This window comes from Portunus trituberculatus, chromosome 34 (assembly GCF_017591435.1).
Source record: "Portunus trituberculatus isolate SZX2019 chromosome 34, ASM1759143v1, whole genome shotgun sequence".
NCBI classification, from domain to species: domain Eukaryota; kingdom Metazoa; phylum Arthropoda; class Malacostraca; order Decapoda; family Portunidae; genus Portunus; species Portunus trituberculatus.
This window is the reverse complement of record NC_059288.1, coordinates 1,810,335-1,833,816: the sequence shown is the minus strand read 5'-3', so window position 1 is coordinate 1,833,816 and position 23,482 is coordinate 1,810,335. Positions and strand designations below refer to the sequence as shown.

At 39.5% G+C, this 23,482-nt stretch overlaps 1 protein-coding gene across 2 annotated transcripts in view; it reads right to left on the bottom strand.

Annotated features, from left to right (window-relative positions):
- Positions 1-12,123: 12,123 nt before the first annotated feature.
- The window catches only part of LOC123512883, a 102,989-nt gene continuing 91,630 nt past the window's right edge, over positions 12,124-23,482 (bottom strand). For both annotated transcript variants that reach the window (XM_045269550.1, XM_045269551.1), the window contains one exon: positions 12,124-15,305. In XM_045269550.1, coding sequence (XP_045125485.1) covers positions 12,974-15,305 — 2,332 coding nt within the window. In that variant the 3' untranslated portion in view covers positions 12,124-12,973. The remainder of the gene's footprint in view (positions 15,306-23,482) is intronic.

Below are 23,482 nucleotides of genomic sequence, written 5' to 3'. Positions count from 1 at the left end.
TAGTGTACTATCTTGATACTCCTTAGTTTATGCAAAGTACAAGGTTACCTTTCAGTGTGTTGTGTAAAGCATGTTGATATTGCGATATTATTATGGCTAAATTAGTTGATTATACATTAATTTATTGCTGTATCAACCTCTTTTGTGACCAGTTATGAAAGAATATGATGATATTTGTGTATGTGAAGCTAAATGAAATAATATTGAACTGAATTTTACTTGTAATATGTTTGCTTTCAGTCATAATGAGCACTTTGGTTAAATATACATAGTTTGTGCATAATTTATGCCTAATTAGGCTAATTAATCATCACTTAGATGCCCAAATATTAGCCTGCATACAAAATTACACCTTAGAAGGACAAAAGTTTATTTATTTATTTATTTATTTATATATTTTTTTTTACGTAGGGAAGAGAGCCAGCCAAGGGCAAAAAAAAGAAAGTTAGAAAAAGGCCCACTTGAGCGCTGGCTCTCCAGAGTTCAAAAAGTGCCAAAACCGTCAGCCAGAATTAGGGGAGCAAATGCCTCGATACCTCCCTCTTAAAAGAAGACAAGTTGTAGGAATTTGGAAATACAGATGCAGGGAGGGAGTTTCAGAGTTTACCAGTGAAAGGGATGAATGATTGAGCGTACTGGTTAACTCTTGCATTAGAGTTGGACAGAATAGGGATGAGAGGAAAAAAAAAGCCTTGTGCAGTGTGGCCACAGGAGGAGGGGAGGCATGCAGTTAGCAAGATCAGTAGAACAGTTACCATGAAAATAGCGATAAAATATAGAAAGGGATGCAACATTTCGGCGGTGAGAAAGAGAGTGAAGACAGTTAGTCAGAGGAGGGGAGTTGATGAGACGAAGAGCTTTCGATTCCACCCTTTCAAGCAAAGCTGTGACTGGAACCCCCTCAAACATGCGAAGAGTACTCCATACAGGGACGGATAAGGCCTTTATACAGAGTAAGCAGTTGGAGGGGCGAGAAAAACTGTCGGAGATGCCTCAGAACACCTAATTTCATAGAAGCTGTTTTAGCAAGAGATGAGATGTGAAGTTTCCAGTTAAGATTATGAGCAGAGGACAGACCGAGGATATTCATTGTGGAAGAGGGAGACAGTTGAGTGTCATTGAAGAAGAGGGGATAGTTATCTGGAAGGTTGTGTCGAGTTGATAGATGGAGGAATTGAGTTTTTGAGGCATTGAAAACTACTAGATTTTCTCTGCCCCAATCAGAAATCTTAGAAAGATCGGAAGTCAGGCGTTCTGTGGCGTCCCCGCGTGATCTGTTAATTTCCTGAAGGGTTTACATCATTTGTTCTCCAAAATACAACCACAATGGTCTTTACTTATAATTTATGCTAATTAATTCAAATATGTTAATTATCTCATTAAATATGCACGATACAAAAATGCCCCAAGCAGAAATGAATTCTACAGGAAAAATTACCCTAGAAACCACTGAGAAAAGTTTGGTAGGGACAATTATCAAATTGTTCTAGGCTCACCCCTGTCTATAAACTGTCCACCACTGAGGTTTATTCCTCATTCTGAGGGGGCGAGATACACATGGTTCATTCCAAGCCTCTTCCTCTAAACTCTCACACACACCACAACACACTCCGCAACATTGTTTTGTACCGCCGTCACCCACCACCTCGTTGTCACTCCTCACCTCACTGTTTGGCGACGAGGGGGGTCCCTGTTGGCCCCATGTGAAGTATCCTTCCTCCACAGCAGCTCACAGGCGATGTAGATGATACTCCGCCGCCTGCTTGTACCAACGTCCAGCTTGTAGGTGACAGTGTGAGTCATTGCAGAACGGTATACAGCCTTCCCACGTTCCCAGTAGTTCTCCAGTCTCTTCGGCATGGTGCCTCGTTTCTTTCAAGGCTTGTACCGCCATCTGCGGTCCCCCACTGCATACTGGGCGTCACCAGCGCGTAGCTGGTCCTAGCAAGACGACAATTGTTCAACACCTGCCGCCGCAAAGCCTCCATCCTCTGCTGCAACGTCACTGCCAACTCATGCGCCGTCTGTGGTAGCTCTTCCTCAGGTGGTCGTCCAGTGGCCAGGCCAAGAGGCAGCCTCTTCTCTTCTCTCTTGGCCAATGGGACACTGCTATGTGGCTGCTTTATTGGCAGACTGTCTGCCGTGTTGGAGGGCTAAACCAGTGACATGCAGCCAAGGTCTTGGGCATCTCGGCTGAAGACATCTTCGTGCTCCATCAGCTGCTTCTCCAACTTCACCACCTGTTCAGGAATCAGTTTTGGTGGAACTACATACCTCCAAGTCCACCACATGTGGAGATTGCACAGGGATCGCCTCACCTGCATCTCCGTCCACCTCACGACCGCCGCTGTGCGCCGCTGCTTGCCGTCCACGGCCTCTCACAGTGGCGTCTGTAACCTCACCTTTCCTTACGATTCGGCAGTGGAGCTCCAGCCTCTCGTTCCCGACATCTGAACTCATCACGGGGCTCTCGACCTGTTCAGAAGCGTCCTCCAGGATCAGTGATACTGTTTCCTTACATACCTGCATTTTCATCCTTCTGAAGTCAACACACACTGCACTCTGAACGAGGGAGTCCAGCCCCACCAGACAGGGTTCCTCCATGTCAGCCACCAATGCTGGTAGCTTCTCCTCAATGCCACCCACCATGATTGTAGACATCAAGGGGCCTCGTGGCGTACAGGGGCCAGTCACGCCACACAGCTTCTGGTCTGACACAGGGAGATCTTGCACTGCCACAACTTCTTCCCGGACGACAGTCTTTGCCGCGCCAGTGTCTATCACCTCAGGACACGGGCGGCCGTCCACCTCACTCTTGATGACTCCAGTGTGTCCCTCTCACTGTTGTTTCACTGTCACCCGTTCTTCCTTGACTTCTTCCGACACGTCCTGCCTCGGCCTCTTGTGGCGTTCCAAGGTGAACTGTCTTGCTTCCTCGACTGCTGCTCTTAATTCCGGTCTTCTTTCACATATTTCCCACTTTATTTCACTCATTTCCTGTTTCATTTCACTTATTTAACTTGTTTCCTGTTTTATTTTGTTCACTGCCTGTACCAACCCAGCTATCAAGTTTTCCAGCCTTTTCAAACCTGGCTGACTGCCTTCCGGCATCTCATTGCCTCTCACGTCTGAGTCTGCCATTGTTCACACGTACACGGCAACCTCCTGACACCACTGTAATGGCGCCAGCCATCTGGCACCACTGCTACGCCACCCTCGTGTCCTTACTCAACTTCCACAGCCGCAACAGTAAACTCAATTACCCTCAGTGACAGCTCAGAACAGCACTCAGGATGGGGACAGCAATAGACACAGGGATAACCTTGGTGAAGGTCTGTGACTAGCGAGGGGTAGCGAGGTACACTTACTCACCAGAACTCAGGCAGGACTCACTCAAACAGGCAGGAGGCAGAAAACACTTAGCACAGCTCCTTAAGTTTACTTGGGTGCAATACATTACCATGTAGTACAAACACGGGACAAGAGCGGAGAGCGGAGAATACACAGTGCGATGACAAGGGGGCGAAGGGTGCAGGACAGGAGCAGGACAACGAACTTGCAGGAGAAGAAGTGCCGGAGGATCAGACTGTCCTCACGCAGAACTGGGGAGGAGCCGAGAGCAGGGACAGGCGAGCAGCACGCAACCGGGCCAAGAGTGGGCAAGCAGGCTACAGCCCGCTTATATACCCCTCTTTTCCGCTGCCCTGCACTGACTGGCTCGTCCATAAATCAATCACAGTTGGTTTATCCACCTGCTCGGCCATACACATTCGGTGCTCACTTCATGTCTCTCCTCGCGCCACATCCTACACCAAAGACAGTATTGCCAACCAGATAACGTTGCAAATGTTACCATCACTACCCCCCCCCCTTGTGCCGCTGCAACTCTATATTACTAAACGCTGTATGGGTTAACAGTAATGTTCTTCTCAGTGTTCATCCTGTCATCCAGTCACTTCCTATTTTCATCAATAATCTTCTTCTAAATCTACCGTCTTATCTTCTCTATTTTTACGCTGATGATACTCCGCTGCACTCTTTTCATGTAGATGTTCAACCCTTCAGAAAGTGCATACTACATGCAGGGAAGCTACAGAATACCTGACTTCTAATCTTTCAAAAATTCTTAATTAGGGAATAGCAAACTAGGTATTGCTGAATGCCTCAATTGCTCTATCAATCAACTCAATACAGTCTTCCAGATAACTGTTCTCTCTTCTTCATTGACACTCAATTGTCCCCCTCTTCTACAATGAATATCCTTGGTCTGTCCTATACAGTAAGTCCTTGTTATACGGTGCATATGTGTTCCTGAAAACCTTACCGCATATCGAATTTACTGTATACCGAATCCATCATAACATGTAATAATAGGGAATGCGTTCCAGCACGTCAAAAGTCACCCCTACAGAAATGAAAATATATGAAAATAATCATAAAAAAAAAAAAAAAAAGAAGTAAAGTAAAGTAAGTCCTCGTTATACGGTACATATGCGTTCCTGGAAACCTTACCGTAAATTGAAATTACCGTACACTGAACCCATTATAACATGTAATAATAGGGAATGCGTTCCAGCACATCAAAAGTCATGTCTACAGAAATTAAAATTCATGAAAAAAAAAAATGTAAAGTACTGAGCAAAAGAAATAAACAAAATGTTTTTATTTACCTTTCACTCGTCATGTATTCTATCAAATGATGTCCCTCCCAAGGCTACGGGACAATAGAGATTTCAGCCCTTACTCATCTTCCGTTGAGTGTGCAGACGAGGATAAGACGTCATTGTCTGCACTGTCGGAAGATGTGGAAGGCTCAGCTGTAGCAGGGTAGGGTCGGCACGTTTCATTGATTTGAAGAAAGAGAATATGGAGGAAGGGCCAGCTGTAGTAGAGTCGGAACGTTTCACTGGTTTGAAGAAAGAGGATATGGAGGAAGGGCCAGCTGTAGAACCGTTGGCAGTGGATGTGGAAGGGCCAGCTGTAGCAGGGTATGCAGGTGTGACAGGGACGGCATGTCTGACTGGCTTGAAGGACGAGTAGATGGAGGACTGTTTAGTTTTTGTTTTTCATCATAGATTTCTTGATAAATCTTGACACTTTTCTCTACGTCATGAGCCACTTTGCTACTCCTGGCAGAATTTGGGTCACGTTCCTTCAGGGTTTCCAGAGCTTTTTCAATACCACTGAGACATTCTCTAAGAGTTTTGATGTCCAGGCCATGCACAGGTTTTTCTTCCCCATCTCCCTCTTTTTCTGCCCCCTGTGATGCCTTGTCTTGCTCTATAAGTTCATCATTTGAGAGAGATTCAACATGGCTTTCCAAAAGATCTTGAACATCATCATCATCTTCATTGAAGCCAGCCCCATGGCACAGATTTACTATGTCATTTCTGATCGCACTGATGTCGTTTTCAGTGAAGCCTGGGAAGTCATGCGCTCATTCTGGCCATACTTTATTCCACGCCAAGTTCATGGTAGACGTCTTCACTTCGTCCCAAAATGACTTGACGTTATCTAAGGCGTGCTTGATGTTATACAACTTCCACCATTCACTGATAGTGGGCTTGCCAGGCCCATCTGTGCCCTTTATCAGTTGCTGCATGGTTCGCCACTGGTAGTAGGCTTTTAGTGTTTGCCATGATTATTATGAATATATTTATGCTTACAATAGACCCTTTAATATTCCATTTATTCATCTAATTAATAATGCATGTAAGTAATATGTAATGCAGTTAAAAAAAAGGGGGGAGGGGAAGAGATAATAGGCTCCAAGGGTGGTCAAGTTAAAGTCAGTACTGTGAGTGGCGGTGAGGTGTGGCGTGGATGACGTCATCACCCCTGCTCCCCCGCGCTGGGCCCTCTCGGATGACATGAGCGGATACCATATGTGAATTTTTTTACCGTATATCGAATTGAGGGTAGTAATTTCCAAATACCGTAACTGTGAATTTACCGGATGAAGAACTAACGTGTAACGAGGACTTAGCGTACTTATAATTTAAACAGAAAATTTCAAATCTTATTGAGTTAAAACAACTATTATGAACTGAGGCATTCTGAATAATGTCCATCAGTTTTTAAAACTCCCACAGCTGATAACTCTTTACAGGAACCTTATCTACCCATGTTTTTTTTTTTTTTCATGCAGGAGAGAAAGCTAGCCAAGGGCAACAAAATAAAAAATAAAAAAAAAAGGCCCACTCGAGTGCTAGTTCTCTAAAATAGAAGTACAGAGTTAGCCAGAATTAGGGAGCAAATATCTTGATACCCCTTTCTTAAAAGAAGTCAAGTCATAGGAAAACGGAAATACAGAAGCTGGTTGGGAGTTTCAGAATTTACCAGAGAAAGGTATAAATGATTGAGAGTACTGTTTAACTCCGGTGTTAGAGAGTTGAACAGAATAGGGATAAGAGGATGAAGAAAGCATTGTGTAGCAAGGCTGAAGGAGGAGGGGAGGCATGCAGTTAGCAAGATCAGTTAGCATTAAAATAGCGATAAAAGATAGAAAGAGATGCAACATTTCGGCGATGAAAAAGAGGCTGAAGACAGTCAGTCAGAGGAAGGGAGTTGATGAGACGAAAAGCTTTTAATTCCACCCTATCTAATAAAACTGTGAGTGGAACCCCAAAAAACATGCGAAGAGTACAGTACTCCATACAGGGGCAGATAAGGCCCTTGTACAGAGTTAGCAATTGGAGGGGCAAGAAAAACTGACGGAGATGCCTCAGAACGCCTAACTTCATAGAACCTGTTTTAGCAAGAGATGAGATGTGAAGTTTCCATTTTAGATTATGAGTAAAGGACAGACCAAGGATGTTCAAAGTAGAAGAGGGAGACAATTCATTGTCGTTGAAGAAGAGTGCATGGATAGTTGTCTGGAAGGTTGTGTCGAGTTGATAGATGGAGGAATTGAGTTTTTTGAGGCATTGAACACTACTAAGTTTTCTCTGCCCCAATCAGAAATCTTAGTAGAAAGATCAGAAGTCAGGCATTCTGTGGCATCACTACATGATCTGTTGAATTCCTGAAGGGTTGGTTGTCTCTGAAAGGACGTAGAAAGATGTAGGGTGGTATCATCAATGTAGGAGTGGATAGGGCAAGAAGTGTGGTTAAGAAGATCATTAATGGATAATAGAGAGTGGCTGACAGGACAGAACCCTGAGTAACACCACTGTTAATAGATTTAGAAGAACAGTGGCCCTCGACCACTGATGCAATAGAATGGTTGGAAAAGAAACTTGAGATAAAGTTGCAGGGAGAAGGATGGAAACCATAGGAGGGCAATTTGGAAATCAAAGCTTTATGCCAGACTCTACTTTTGATGTCTAACACATAAAAATTTTCACCAAAGTCTCTAAAAGATTTCTAAAAGATGTATGGAGTATGCTTCACATATGTGGTTCCACTTATACCACTGTCTTAGAAAGGGTGGAATCAAAAGCTTTTTTGGCTTATCATTTCCACTTCTTGAACCAACTGTCTTCAGCCTCTTTTCTATCCCTCCAGAGTAGCATCTCTTGCTATTTACTACCACTACTTTCATGTTAACTACTGTTCTGATCATGCATACCTCCCTTTCTCCTGTGTCTTGCTGCATGAAACTTTTTTTCTCTCATTCCTATTTTTGTTTGCCTATCTAATAAAAGTTAACCAACATTCTCAATCATTCAACCTATTCTCTGGTAAAATCCATAAATCCCAGTCTGCTACTATATCTCCTTCCTATGACTTAACTCTTTCAAGAGGGAGGTTTCAACACTCATCTTTTTTTAAGCTATTTTATCTAACATGGTATAAGAAATGGCAATTAGTGGGTTTGAGAAATGGCAATAGTATGCTTTTTTTTGGCTCATAATTTTCCTTGCCCTTGACAAGTGGCTCCCTTACATAAAATAGAATAGGAAGTAGTGAGGGAGACACTTATATTGTTATGATGTGATAAGGAAGCAATGAAGTGAATTTGCCATCTATAAGAGCAGTCACTCATCAGCAACCAGCTATCATAAGAGGTCCTATGAAGTTTCTTTGCCACTCTAGCAGTATCAATTTGTTTAAATACCAAGTTAACAATAACTTAGAAGCTAAGAATCATTGAACTGGTTTTACATACAAAGATACAACATGCCACTTTACTGGAAAACCTGACTCCAACTCATCAGCAATACCCAGTAGGGTGGATCGTTTTTACACTTTTTTTACAATTCAAATTCCAATAGTGATTAAAAGTTGTGTATCCATGAGAAAATAATTACTGTGAAATTTCACATTTCTAAAACAATATCTTCTGCCTCCCCAATGAGTTAAAATATCGTAAAATAGGTAAAAAATAGGGTATTTAAATGATTTTTTAATTAGTATAAGACAGGCATATATCACATTGCAATAGTGTTTAATATATTCTAAATAGTTGCCTTAATACTGAGAAAAAAAATGGTTTCTCCTAGATATTATCTTCTGCCTCCCCAATGAGTTGAAAAATCGTTATAAGAGCGAAAAATATGGCATTTTCGGGATTTATTTTAGTGTGAGCCAGGTATATAATCATGTAGCAATAGTTTCAAATATTGTCTAAATTACTGCCTAAAGACACACACACACGCACAAAATAATAATTGGTTCTCTTAATTAATTTCTTCTGCTTCCCTAAAATACCCATTACTTTATCAAAATCCTATTCATAAAATAAATGCTATTAAAAAATTTTATTTGCAAAAGTATCAAAATTGACTGTAGCCTATGCAATATTGCAGTGATGTAGCCTACTTGTGTAGCCCTAAATCTCCCATTAGGCAACTGCACTTTATGCTCTGGTCTCCCTTTCAGCTAGTCTTCATTCATCAGTCGTTGAGGTTGCACCACAGAAGCTTGCTCCTACTTCTAGACTGGGGGATACTCAAGAAAGGATGGCCTCTCACGAAACCAGACTTGCAAGTATATGTCCCATATTTGGGACACCACAGGATTTAAATGTGAACTGTCTTCCAACATATTGTGACGTTATGAGATGCTACCAATATGAACGGCAAAATCTGAAGATTTCTAAGAAGGAGCCAACATTTTCTGAGATAAGTGCCTGTGTTATTTCAAAACTGAAATCTGTATGGCAGAGAGCCTCTATTCCATATGTGTCTGATGAGCGTATTACGCAAATGTTGAAAACCTATCACACTAAATACAAAACATTACAAAAGCCAGAAAAGGAACGGAAGAAAGTCAAGAGTTACCAAAAGAAAGTACAAGCTTTTCAAACTGATGCTCAGGCCAGACTCTTTGACATTGCTGCATGCAAGTGCAAGGAATTCAAGAATTGTAAGTGCAGCAAGGAAAGGAGAGTGCATCCAATGGAGCAAGAGTTTCTATTGGATCAAAGAACTAAGAGAAAAATGGCTATTGGATCTTTGGATGCTACCACAACTAAGAAGAATGTTAAACGGTTGAGTAGAAAACAAACCGTACCTGTACCTGGCCCAAGTATTAGAAATGATTACTGTGAAAATGAATTGGATTACAGTACAAGTTCTACAAGTGAAGACAGTGAAGAGGACTTTACTCCACAACCTCCTGCTACAGCAAAACAGGAACGAGAAGGAATAAGCAAGAAAAGCAGTTTGGAATCAATCGCTATTGCATGTGATCGTGGTGTCTTATCTGACAGAGCTGCGGCTTCAGTAGCAAGTGCTGTTCTTGATGATCTTGGCATGATAGCAGAAACAGGAGTAATTGACAGAAACAAAATTAGAAGAGCACGTACAGCAGCAAGAAGTAAAATGCAGACTCAAGACAAAGTGACTGAACCACCAATCAGCATCTACTTCGATGGCCGCAAGGATAAAACACTGACTACAGAAGGAAAAGGAAGAACTCAACGTAAAAGGACGATAAATGAAGAACACATCACTATTTTGCAAGAGCCGTCTTCAAGCTACCTAGGGCATGTGTGCCCCTCTTCAGGAACCGCCGAAAGTATCTGCAGAGAAATATTGGTCTTTCTGAATTCAAACTTTGTTGACACCTCAAAGATTAAGGCAATAGGATGCGATGGAACTGCAGTCAATACAGGAAAAAAGGGTGGAGTGGTAGCCTTGATGGAGAGAGAACTGAAACGGCCACTGCAGTGGGTCATTTGCATGCTTCATATGAATGAACTACCTTTACGGCACTTGATTATTGAATTAGATGGACCAACAACTGGGCCTAGAGGATTCACAGGACCAATTGGAAAGCTGCTTTTAGACTGTGAAACGTATCCTGTCGTAAAATTCAAAACTGTTGAGGCAGTAAGCTTACAGACTGATTCTGCTGCTCTGAGTACAGACCAGAGATACTTGTTGGATATTTACAGTGCTGTGTCTAGAGGCTACTGCAGTGACTCATTGGCCCAACGAAGTCCAGGAAAATTAGCTCATTCAAGGTGGTTAACAACAGCAAACAGAATCCTCAGACTATATGTTGCAACAGAACAACCATCAGACACTCTAGAAAAGATCACACATTTCATTATGAGAGTCTACGCACCAATGTGGTTTAAGATCAAGAACCAATCTTCTCTGAAATTCGCCGCAAAACATCTGTATGAGACCATATCTTGTGCCAAGTCTCTTCCCCGAGATGTATTTGAGATTGTCAAACCAGTGCTTCAAAGAAATGCATATTGTGCTCACCCTGAGAACATTTTGATAAGCATGATCTTTGATGACCAGAAACACATCAGGGAGTTGGGCTGGCGGAGGATACTGAATGCAAGAACACGCTCACAAGACAGAAGCTCCTTCGAAATTCCTCGATTGAACTTCGATGCTGAAGTTTACCATCACATGATAAACTGGTTTGACAGCAATGTGCAAGTAACAGAGCCACCTCTCACTAAAGATTTTCCAACCGATGACATCAACAGCATGGTGAAAAGTGGCATATTTCCTGATGTCATAATTCCTGAAGCAGAAATTCCTTGTCACACCCAGGCTGTGGAACGTCACATCAAGCTGGTGACGGAAGCCTCAGCAGTGGTAGTTGGGGCACAGAACAGAGATGGTTTCATTAGAACCACTCTTAGGTCTCGAAAGATAATGCCAAAATTTGACACGAAGTCACAGTTTAAGTCCCATTCAGAAAATTAGAGAAATCCCAATAAGGTAGGGTGGATGGGTTGGGATAGGGTGGAACTCGGAGTACAGCCACCTCCACGTGGTGAGTTCTGGGATATTTTGCCAGTAATTTTCTAGCAAAATAGGCGAAGAGCTGTATGAAATTAACTGGAATATATAAAGGATTCTTTTAATGTTATCATGGCTATGTTGTGGCTTGATGATTATACCATATATTGTAATGTAATCAATAACGAGCAACTTCATTACTTTTGTAAATAAAATTGTTCTTAAGAAATATCATTCATTTTATATTTTATTAAAAATTTAGATATCATAAATATTATAAAAGAGAATCATTGTGTGTGTGTGTGTGTGTGTGTGTGTGTGTGTGTGTGTGTGTGTGTGTGTTCTGGCAGTAATTTAGACAATATTTGTAACTATTGCTACATGATTATATACCTGGCTCACACTAAAAAAAATCCCGAAAATGCCATATTTTTCGCTCTTTTAACGATTTTCCAACTCATTGGGGAGGCAGAAGATAATATCTAGGAGAAACCATTTTTTTTCTCAGTATTAAGGCAACTATTTAGAATATATTAAACACTATTGCAATGTGATATATGCCTGTCTTAACCTAGTTAAAAAATCATTAAAATACCCTACTTTTTACCTATTTTATGATATTTCAACTCATTGGGGAGGCAGAAGATATTGTTTTAGAAATGTGAAATTTCACAGTAATTATTTTCTCATGGGTACACAACTTTTAATCACTATTGGAATTTGAATTGAAAAAAAAGTGTAAAAACGATCCACCCTAATACCCAGTTGTCCTGAACCTCAGCTAAGTTATCAAATTATTTAAAATTATATTTAGTAATGCTTTCTGATTGCATTTTACCTGAGAGATGCCTGATTGAGTGTTAAGGTCAAAGCAGTTCCTACACATTATGTAAAATAAAGCTCAATTATATTTGTGGGCATACCCAACACTTGCAGATACACAGATAAAAGGTAAAAATAACATTATACAGCACCTAAGGAAATTTTATTGTAGTGATTTCTTTTCTTAACATCAAGACATTCAACAAATATGAATATTAGTTATTATACCTATGAGGAACTGCATACACACAAAAAAGTATTCCTTCAAATGTGCAAAAATTTTCTAATGAATAACATTTATTTAATTTTGCTTACACAAAATTGTAATTTCTCGAAGTTCTGATACATATGTCATACACAAAAAAAAATAGTTAAACATTCAAATAAGCTGAAATTACACTATACCAATTTCCTGCTATTCTTGGATAGGAATAACATTTTCTATGATATTTTTATAATTCCTCATCCATCTGAGTCCTTTTTAGTTTCTCCTGCTTCCATCAACACTTCTTCCCTGCTTACACACATCTCACTCACCTCTGATTATATACAATCTTTTCATCCAATTACTCTTTCTTTAAACATTATTATGTCTTCTTCAATCATACATCTTTTCTGATCTCTCCATTGGGTCTAGTTTCAGGAAGAACTAGAGTACTTATCACAATTTGATGGAGAACTGGTGCACTGACAAAATATGAGGAAGAACTAGAGCACTTGTCCTATTTATACACCATGTTCACACAATCAGTTCTTTCATATGCAAAAATGTCAAATGTCTGTGGTATGTATCTTATTCATTCTTGTCATTTAATCTTTTCTATATAGTAGATTCCATACCTTTCTAGGTACCCCTTACTAGAATATTTGTCTTATTTGTAACCATGTTCACAAAATCAGTTTCCTCATTTGCGAGAATGTTAAAAGTCTGGTATCTATTCTATTTATTCTTGTCATTTTATTTAAGTGATGGATTCCTTACCCATTTAAGATAGCCCTTACTCATATTCTTCACTGTCTGTGTCACAATCCCTAAGGGGGTTAAAGGCACCAATAATACTCTTTTGTGGTTGATGCTTTGGAAGGGTGATGCAGATGGGCTTTTTGTACACATACTTTGAGGCCTTTTGGTGGTAGTTGGCATCCCTAAATATACCCTCAGGTGGGCCACTAGGAATGCTGGTGGAAGCCTTGGGGTATGGCTCACTGACATGGCTCTGTGGGGACCAGTTCTCTAAGGTGGAGGACTGGCCAGGTGGGTAGGCCTTGGAGGGCTTAATAGTATCAGACCTATTGCTACTGTTATGAATACTGCCGATCTCAGTATCTTTAGGGTAACTGGACATCTCTGCCTGAAGGCATGTGGTCTGTGCTGCATCATTGCATGGCAGCCTGCCTTTCCTAGTTGAGAAATCATAATTACTTCTATAAGTATGTGATTCTGCTTGTGACAAAGATAGTGTAGAACCACAAAGAAGACCTACACTATCCCCTGACATCTTCAAGCCCAATGGTGCTTTCAGGTTGTGGCTTTGGTGGTGAGCATTATCAGGCAAGGTGGCAGCTTCCCTAGAATTGTGATGGTCTCCCACCACCTTTAGCTGTTCTGCCTTAACAGCCATGTACAATTTCATTAATTGTTTTTCTGATAAATGTGTGTGGCCTTGACACTGCAGTACCTTACGGATGAAGTCCACAGTGGAAGTAGTGTCCATGTTAAGACAGTGATGTGCCAACTGTGTCAGATTAAGATTTCCTGTCAGGTTTCGTTGCTCTTGGAGTTCTAGCAATAATGACAGCCGCTGTTCTGCCTCCTCTATGATGACCTTTTTAATAATACTTAGTTTACCATCCTTCAGAATGCCCTGCAGCTTTTCTTGGATCATCTGTAGTAACAACTTAGTATCCTGGTCATTTGTAATTGTCATTGGATCAGCACCATTACTCTGTAGTTCTTTGGTCCTCACAAGAACTAATTTCAAAGGGTCATAAAGGGCCCCAAGCTTGTCTCCAAGGTATGTCAAAACCTCCAACACATTCACTACATCAATCTTGATGCTGGGTGAGGCTGTGGTGGATGACACCTCACCTTCATGGCTGTGTGTGATGGTCTCAACACTATCAAGTTTATTTACTGCAAAGTTCCTGAAGATCTGGGTGATGCTCTTAGAGCTGTCCTGGTCAGCTTTATGATCTTTGTGGGAATCTTCCATCCATGGGATCTCCTTCTTTGTTGACTCTGGACTTACACTGCTCACAGTCATATACTTTTTGCTGAAAATATTAAGTGACTGGTCTTCAAAGGTGCCATGCGACATATCCCCGTGAGGTTTGGCTCTATGTTGATCTTTGCACTCTGATTTGCCACTTTCTATCACAGTATGGGGCTCATTGAAGTGGTCAAGCATGGGAAAGGGATCCCCAATGGCATCTAAATAATGTTGCCAAGATTCATTATGGCCAAGTAACTTGTGTGGTGGACTTTGCTGATGCCTCTCCCTACTTTCCTGATCAGTCTCCCTATCTTGTGCAATTTCTAGAGGGTCAGGAGAATGTTTCCCTAATGATTTCTGTTCCCATCCTTCATTGCTACCTTTTGCTGTCTTTTGAAGGTTAGACAATGGCTTCTCCATAAGCTCCTCATCCCATTCTTTCTGTCTTGCTACTCTCAGCATATCTGTTATTCTTGTTTCCATATAGTCATCCTCTTTCCTGCTCAAGAGTTCAGGCCTCGCATAGTATTTTGGAGATCTCTCATCATGCCTATCATTGATAACTATGTTCCTCTTAACTTGTCTATCTCTTGGATAGTTTGTAGGGGATGATCTTCCATCCTGGTTTTCATTCCTTTTTTTGCTTCTCTCTCTCTCCTCTGTCACCCATATCTTTCTCTTCTTGGAGCTCCTCTTTTGATCCGCTGTTCTCATACTAGATAAGGAGGAAAAAAATAAAGAGCCAGGTGAAGGGGAGCGATGGGTCCAGGAAGATGGCTGAGGGGAGGGTGGTTTCTGATTGGCATCCAACAATGCAAGACATTGTTTCCTCTTTAATATCCATGACTCAATAAATATCTCTTCCATACGCTTCTTCCAGAATGAATGCCAGTCATGTGCCATGTTGTACTGTGTTGGGTCTCCTCCCAGGGCTAAGATGCTCTGGGTCTTCTTGTCACTAAAAAGACGATATTCTGCACTAATGTCAGGGTGGATGCTGGGGTTGGAACGGTACATCTCACATTCCTTCTCATGGACTGAGTGTAAGGTCTCCAAGGCTTCCTTCACCATACTTTTTCGCATCTTCTGCTGGGTTGAAGACATGTGGACAGGCAATCTGAGGGAGTGAGAGTACACTGAAGTAGATGGTAGAAATAGTGTAATGATGCAGTCATGTGTAAGAGGATTCAAACCAACAGGAATTTATTTGAAATATGAAAAGAATGTAACTCTACAGGTTGACAAAATTGCAATGTTTGAATAATTCTTAATAAATCTATAAGAAATCAGAAGAATCACAGTGAGATGCAGAAGGGGACATTGGTGAAAGGTGGTAATACATTGTGGCCTATCCACATAACTGAGAGGCTACAGAGATCTCAAAATGATTTCTTACCGAATAAAACATTGATTAGTGAAGGGCAATCTAAGCATATTCACTGAGAATAAATGGGACTGTCAAGTGTGAGTGATAAAAAGAGAACATTTCTATAGAAGGTTGTGCTTTGTGAAGTAATGAAGAAATAGAACTCTCTGAAAGTTTTATCAAAAAGGAATTGCCACTATACTTTGCCATTAGTCTGAAACAGAATCCTTAATTAGGTTAACTTTCCAATGTTTATGTTCAGGACAAAGAACCAATGAAATTGATAAACTTTACAGCAAAAATAAAGGAAAAATAAAAAGCTAACCACAGTTGTTATGTTCTAGAAAACCAAGCCATATAATTTTGTAATATACCTGGGTTTTTAATTTATTCTAAACCTTATAACCCATAAGGACAAAAAATAGTCTGACTTCCATAAGTCCGATATTATGGATTAATTGGAATCTCCAAGTCTGTGCTGAATTTGATGTATGTTTTGGTAGTCAATCCAACCCTCTTATTGGCTCATTATTTCCACCATTTGGTGCTGTCTACTAATTACAAGATACCTTTTTATTGTGATAAAGCAGTGCTGTCTACTAATTACAGCATAGCTTTTATTATGAGATAAAGTAAACATTGTCAGTACGTTTATTTTCTTGCAAGTGAGTGCAATGGTTATCATATGACCATATTGCAAGAGTGGAGGCATGCAGTTGCCAAGATCACAAGAGCAGTTGGTGTGAAAATAGCAGTAGAAGATAGCATGAGATAAAATGTTGTAGCTAGAGTAAGATGTGAAGTTTTCAGTTTAGATTATAATTAAAGTACAGACCGAAGATGTTCAGTGCAGAAGTGGGGGGGAAGTTGAGTGTCATTAAAGAAGAGGGCATAGTTGTCTGGAAGATTGTGTTGAGAAGATAGATGGAAAAATTGGGTTTTTGAGGTATTGAACAATACAGATATTCCCTGATATATGATTTGGTTATGTTCCTGAAAAATCCAATCATACAGTGAACAATCATATAGCAGACTTAGGATTAAATAGAAAAGATGACAATGTGTTCCAAGGTCTTCATATGTGCACCTCCTAAAACACCAAAAAAACATGAATTATCATATGTAAATAGTTATTGCCTAAAGTAATAAAATGTGTTACATAAATAAAACATATAAGAATGAGTTATAAAAATAAATACAAATTACTTTAGTAGTAACTCTCATTATAATCCACATTATATTGACACTAAACTAAGATGGCTACTCTGCCTCAATCAGATCTTTTAAAGAGATCAGAAGTCAAGCATTCTGTGGCATCTCTGCATGATCTGTTTACTAACCCTTAAGGAAGTAAACAGATCATGTAGGGATGCTACACAACACCTGTTTTTTTATCTAAAATTTATGATTAGGGCAGAGAAAACTTAATAGTATTCAATGCCTCAAAAATTCATTTCCTCTATCTATCAACTCGACACAACTTCTGGACAACAATTCCCTTTTCTTCAATGACACTCAACTATCACCCTCTTCTATACTAAATATCCTCAGTCTGTCCTTTATCTATAATCTACACTGGAAACTTCACATCTCTTCTCTAGCTAAAACTGTTTATATAAAGTTAGGTGTTCTGAGTCGTCATGGCAAGTTTGTTTTCACCCCCCATGTATGGAGTATTCTTCACATGTATGGGGGTTGCACTCATACTACTTTCCTAGATAAGGTGGAATCAAGAGCTTTTCGTCTTACCAACTCTTCTCTGACTGACTGTCCGTAGCCTTTTTTCCTCACTGCCACAATGCTGCACCTCTTACTATCCGCTACAACTATTTTCATGCTTCTGATCTTGCTAATTACAGGCCTCCTCCTCCTCCTCCTCCTCCTCCTCCTCCTCCTCCTCCCGTGGCCTTGCTGCACAAAACTTTCTTTTTCCTTTCACCTCTGTTCAGGTCATCTCTCTGATATAAGAGTTAACCAGTACTTTCATTCAATCCTTTTTCCTATTCTTGCATAAAAAAAATCAACAAGAATATAAGCACAGATGATGGATATATGAAGATTATGAAATAATTGTGCAGCTCAGTATCATGAACACATAAGGAGAGAGAGAGAGAGAGAGAGAGAGAGAGAGAGAGAGAGAGAGAGAGAGAGAGAGAGAGAGAGAGAGAGAGAGAGAGAGAGAGAGAGAGAGAGAGAGAGAGAGAGTCACAACCACACTTTATCTCTCAAAATGTATATCATTTACCAAAATAAATGCCTTTACAGAAGCCATGTGTATTTACCTAGTTGTAGTTTTACAGGGCCTGGGCTTTATGCTCATGTGGCCCTGTCTCCATATCTACACTTATCCAATTTTTCTTTAAAACTATGCACACTCATTGCTGACATCACTTTTTCACTCAAACAGTTCCACGTCTCAACACATCTTTGTGGGAAACTATATTTTCTAACATCTCTCAGACATCTTCCCTTTCTCAGCTTTTTACTATGCGATCTTGTGCTTCGAATGTCATATTCTCTCAGGATCAGTTTCTCATTATCCACTTGGTCTATTCCAGTGATCAATTCTTAAACTTGTATCAGATCCCCTCTTCCTTCTCTGTTCCAGGGTTGGTAGATCCATAGCCTTTAGTCTCTCCTCATATGTCATCCCTTTAAATTCTGGAACCATTCTTGTAGCCATTTTTTGTAGTCTCTCCGACTTCCTTATGTGTTTCTTTTTATAAAGAGTCCACACTACTCCTGCATATTCCAATCTGGGTCTTATTTTAGTACTTATCAATTTCTTCAATGTGTGTGTGTGTGTATTTACCTAGTTGTAGTTTTACAGGGCCTGGGCTTTATGCTCGTGTGGCCCCGTCTCCATATCTACACTTATCCAATCTTACTTTAAAAGTATGCAGACTCATTGCAGACACTACTTCTTCATTTAAACTGTTCCACGTCTCAATACATCTTTGCGGGAAACTATATTTTTTAACATCTCTCAGACATCTTCCTTTTCTCAGCTTTTTACTATGCGATCTTGTGCTTCGGATGTCATATTCTTCTCTCAGGATCAGTTTCTCATTATCCACTTGGTCCATTCCGTTGATCAATTTAAAACTTGTATCAGGTCTCCTCTCTCCTTCTTTGTTCCAGGGTTGGTAGATCCATAGCCTTTAGTCTCTCCTCATATGTCATCCCTTCAAATTCTGGAACCATTCTTGTAGCCATTTTTTGTAGTCTCTCCAATTTCCTTATGTGTTTCTTTTTATGAGGGGTCCACTACTCCTGCATATTCCAATCTGGGTCTTATTATAGTATTTATCAATTTCTTCATCATTTCTTTGTTCATGTAGTGAAATGCTACTCCAATATTCCTTAGCAAATTATATGTTTCTCTAAAAATTCTATCAATATGGCCTACTGGTTGATTGTTTTCTTTCATCGTCACTCCTAAGTCCTTTTCCTTTTTTACTTTCTCCAGTTCTACTCCATCTCCCATCTTATAGATTCCCACGGGTTGTCTTTCACTCTTTCCCATTTCCATGACATGGCTTTTGTTCACATTGAATTCCATTTCCCACTTTTTGCTTCATTCCCATCTTATTTAGGTCTTCTTGCAGTATTTCACAATCCTCTTTTTGCTTTATAACTCTGCACAGTTTCGTATCATCTGCAAACAGATTTATGTAGCTGTTCACTCCTTCTGGTATGTCGTTAATATAAATGAGGAAAAGTATTGGTGCCAATACTGACCCTTGTGGCACTCCGCTTTCTACTGCTCTCCACTTGGACTTCATATCTTTAACTATCGTCCTTATTTCTCTCCCCCTCAAATAATTTTCTATCCATCTCAATGTGCTTCCTTTCAAGCCACCCTTCTCCTCTAACTTCCATAGTAATCTTGCATGTGGCACTTTGTCAAACGCCTTTTTTAAATCCAAATAAATACAGTCAACCCATCCCTCTCTCTCTTGTACTCTATCTATAGATATGAAATGATAGTGTGTGTGTGTGTGTATTTACCTAGTTGTATTTACCTAGTTGTAGTTTTACAGGGCCTGGGGTTTATGCTCGTGTGGTCCCGTCTCCATATCTACACTTATCCAATTTCTCTTTAAAACTATGTACACTCTTTGCTGATACCACTTCCTCACTCAAACTGTTCCAAGTCTCAACACATCTTTGCGGCAAACTAAATTTTTTAACATCTCTCAGACATCGTCCCTTCCTTAGTTTCTTACTATGCGATCTTGTGCTTCTAAAGTCATATTCTTCTCTCAGGATCAGTTTCTCATTATCCACTTCATCCATTCCGTTAATCAATTTATAAACTTGTATCAGATCCCTCTCTCTTCTCTGCTCCAAGGTTGGTAGATCCATTGCCTTTAGTCTCTCCTCATATGCCATCCCTTTAAATTCTGGAACCATTCTTGTAGCCATTTTTGTAGTCTCTAATTTTCTTATGTGTTTCTTTTATGGGAGTCCACACAACTCCTGCATATTCCAATCTAGGTCTTATTTTAGTACTTATCAATTTCTTCATCATTTCCTTGTCCATATAGTGAAATGCTACTCCAATATTCCTTAGCAAATTATACGTCTCTCTGAAAATTCTATCAATATGGCTTACCGGTTGATTATTTTCTTCCATTGTCACTCCCAAGTCCTTTTCCTTTTTACTTTTTCTAGTTCTACTCCATCTCCCATCTTATAGATTCCCACTGGTCGTCTTTCACTTTTTCCCATTTCCATGACATGGCTTTTGTCCACATTGAATTCCATCTCCCATTTTTGCTCCATTTCCAGATCTTGTTTAAGTCTTCCTGTAGTATTTCACAATCCTCTTTTGTTTAATGACTCTGCACAGTTTCGCATCGTCCAAACAGATTTATGTAGCTGTTCACTCCTCTGGCATGTCATTTATATATACGAGAAAAAGTATTGGTGCCAATACTGACCCCTGTGGCACTCCGCTGTCTACTGTTCTCCACTTGGACTTCATATCTTTAACTATCGTCCTTATTTCTCTCCCCCTTAAGTAATTCTTCATCCATCTCAATGTGCTTCCTTTTAAGCCACCCTTCTCTAACTTCCATAGTAATCTTTCATGTGGCACTTTATCAAAAGCCTTTTTTAGATCTAAATAAATACAGTCAACCCATCCCTCTCTCTCTTGTACTTTATCAACTATTCTAGAGTAGAAACTCAATAAATTTGTCACACATGACCGATCTTTTCTAAAACCAAATTGGCTATTTGATAATATTTTGTTGTCTTAAAGAAACTCGATCCATTGTTTCTTTATTATTTTTTCACACATCTTGCATATTACACTAGTTAGTGATACCGGTCTGTAATTTAAAGGTTCTTCCTTCCTTCCGCTCTTATATATGGGAACCACCTCAGCTCTTTTCCACTCCACTGGCACTGTTCCATTTTCTATTGAGCATTTTATGATGTTGTATATTGGACTTGCTAGTTCTTCCCTACATTCTTTCAGTATTCTGCCTGAGACTTCATCCGTCCCATTGCCTTTTCCTCATCCAATTCCATCATCAACTTTTTATTTCAAGCTTGGTTACTTTAATCTCTTTCATATAGACAGTCTCTATTACCCTGTGGTCTTTCAAATTTGGATTCCTTAGTAAAGACCTCATGAAATTTACTATTTAACAGTTCTGCCATACTTTTGGGTCTTCCACCATTCTGTTTTCTCCTTTTAACCTTTCTATTGTTTCTTTTTGTCTTATTTTTCCATTTATGAATCTGTAGAACAATTTTGGTTGTTCCTTACATTTTTCGACAATGTCCTTTTCATAGTTCTTTTCTTCTTCCTTTCTCACCTTAGCATATTCATTTCTTGCTGTTTTGAAGTTTTCCTTATTTTCTGGATTTCTGTTTCTTCTCCACCTTTTCCATGCTCCATCTCGTTTCTCCTTTGCCCTAGCACATCTTGCATTAAACCAATCTTTCTTTCCTTCTTCTTTAGGTCTATATTTTGAACATATTCCTGACCCCAGTTTTGTATATTTCCAAAAATAAGTTATATTTCTCTTGAACCGTTAATGAGTTTTCCATCTCCTCCCAGTTTACGTTTTAAAATAGTTCTTGAGATTCTCAATATCAGCCTTTCTGTAATTTAATCGGTCTCCTTTGTATGATTCATCTCTATCTTCCTTTCCTTCTTCTATATCCATCTCTAATATTACATGGTCACTCTTTCCCAATGGGCACTTGTATCTTATATCATCGTTAATTGGTATATCCCTTGTAAAACTAGGTCTAATCTTGCCGGCTCATCGTTTCCTCTGAATCTTGTGTTTTCCTTTACTCTTTGGACCATCAAATTATCTATCATTAGGTTCAGGAATCTATCTCCCAGGCATCTTCCCCATACCACTTTCATAATTTTCCCAGTCTACCTCCTTACAGTTGAAATCTCCTACCAATATCACTTTTCTCCTTTCCTTAATGATTCTTGTAAGACTCCTTATTGTGTCATCTATCATGTCTCTATATTCTTGGTTAGTCCATGAGTTTGTTTTGGTGGCACATATGTTCCAATGATTGTTAACTCCTTTTGTTAATATGCATCTTAACATACAGTATTTCTGATTTTCCTTCCCAAACTCCACTTGATTTACCACTATCTCCTTCCTTAACATCATCATGACTCCTCCTCCTCCTTTACCCACTCTGTCTCTCCTCCATATATTATACCTTTTATCTATGTCTATTTTATTGCCTCATTTAACTTTGTTTCCACCAGGCATACAATATCTGGTTCTTCTTTCTTTATGTAATCTCTTAATTCTAATTTACTAGATAAAATCCCATCTATGTTTGTATACATCATTATTAATCTCTTGTTCTTATCATTTTTAGTTAAACTTGCTCCATTCTTTTCTCTTCTTTCTCTTTCATATACCATTTCCTTATCCTGTCTCTTATAATTCTCCAAAAAAATGCCTTCTTCTCCTCCTCTGACCTTTCATTATTTTTTTCTCTTGCTTCTGCCACCAGTTCATTGTGTCTCTTCCTTTCCTCCTCGTTTCTATTTTTCTTTATATATATATATCTTTGCAACCTTCTGAGTTTCGTTTTTCTATATAGTACTTCTTCTGCTACTGCTTGTGATTTTAGTAATATCTTAATTGGTCTCACTGTTCCTTCTTGATATGGTCCCATTCTATGGATTTCTTCTACTTCCTCTTCTAAATTCTGTCTATCCTCGTCATTCAGATGTTTTAGTAGGTCTTTTACTGATTTCATTTCGTCTTTTTCCCTTCTTGGTCTATATTTAACATTTTTTTCTTTCAGTCCAAAAATAATTACACTCTTCTTTTTTCTGCAATTTCTCTTACTAAATTTTCTTTTTCTTGAGGACTCCTATCATTTTGCTTGTCATATTTTCATCTCTTTCTTTTAACTGTTCTTGAAATACTTCTTGAAATGATTCCTTGTCTTTCTTATCTTGGATTCTCCATGCTTGTACTTCTTTTTAATCACGTCTTGTACTCTTTCTTCTTCTTTGTTAACTAGATCTTTTAGCTTCTCTTTTCTTTCTCGGCTTTACCGAGTCCTTCTTCCATCAATTTCTTGTAGTTCGCTATTTGGACTTTTAATTCTTCATTTTCGGTTCTTAGCCTAGTTTCGTTTTCTTCCACTCTTTTATCCTTTCTTTCAATTTCTGGAGCTCTTTATCCTGTTCTTCATTCTCTTTCATTCCCATACTCTCCTTTATCAATTTATCTAATTTCGTTCGATAGTCAAGACTCTATCAAATAGTGAAGTTTGTGCCGTATCAAAGCCTTCAAATTCTCTTTCTCCCTCACCAACATTGTCATCATCAGCTTTCATTCTTTCCTTGTCACATACCTGCATTTAGATGGAATCTCTTTCTCACTCATTATTATTTAACACTGTATTCATGAAAAAAA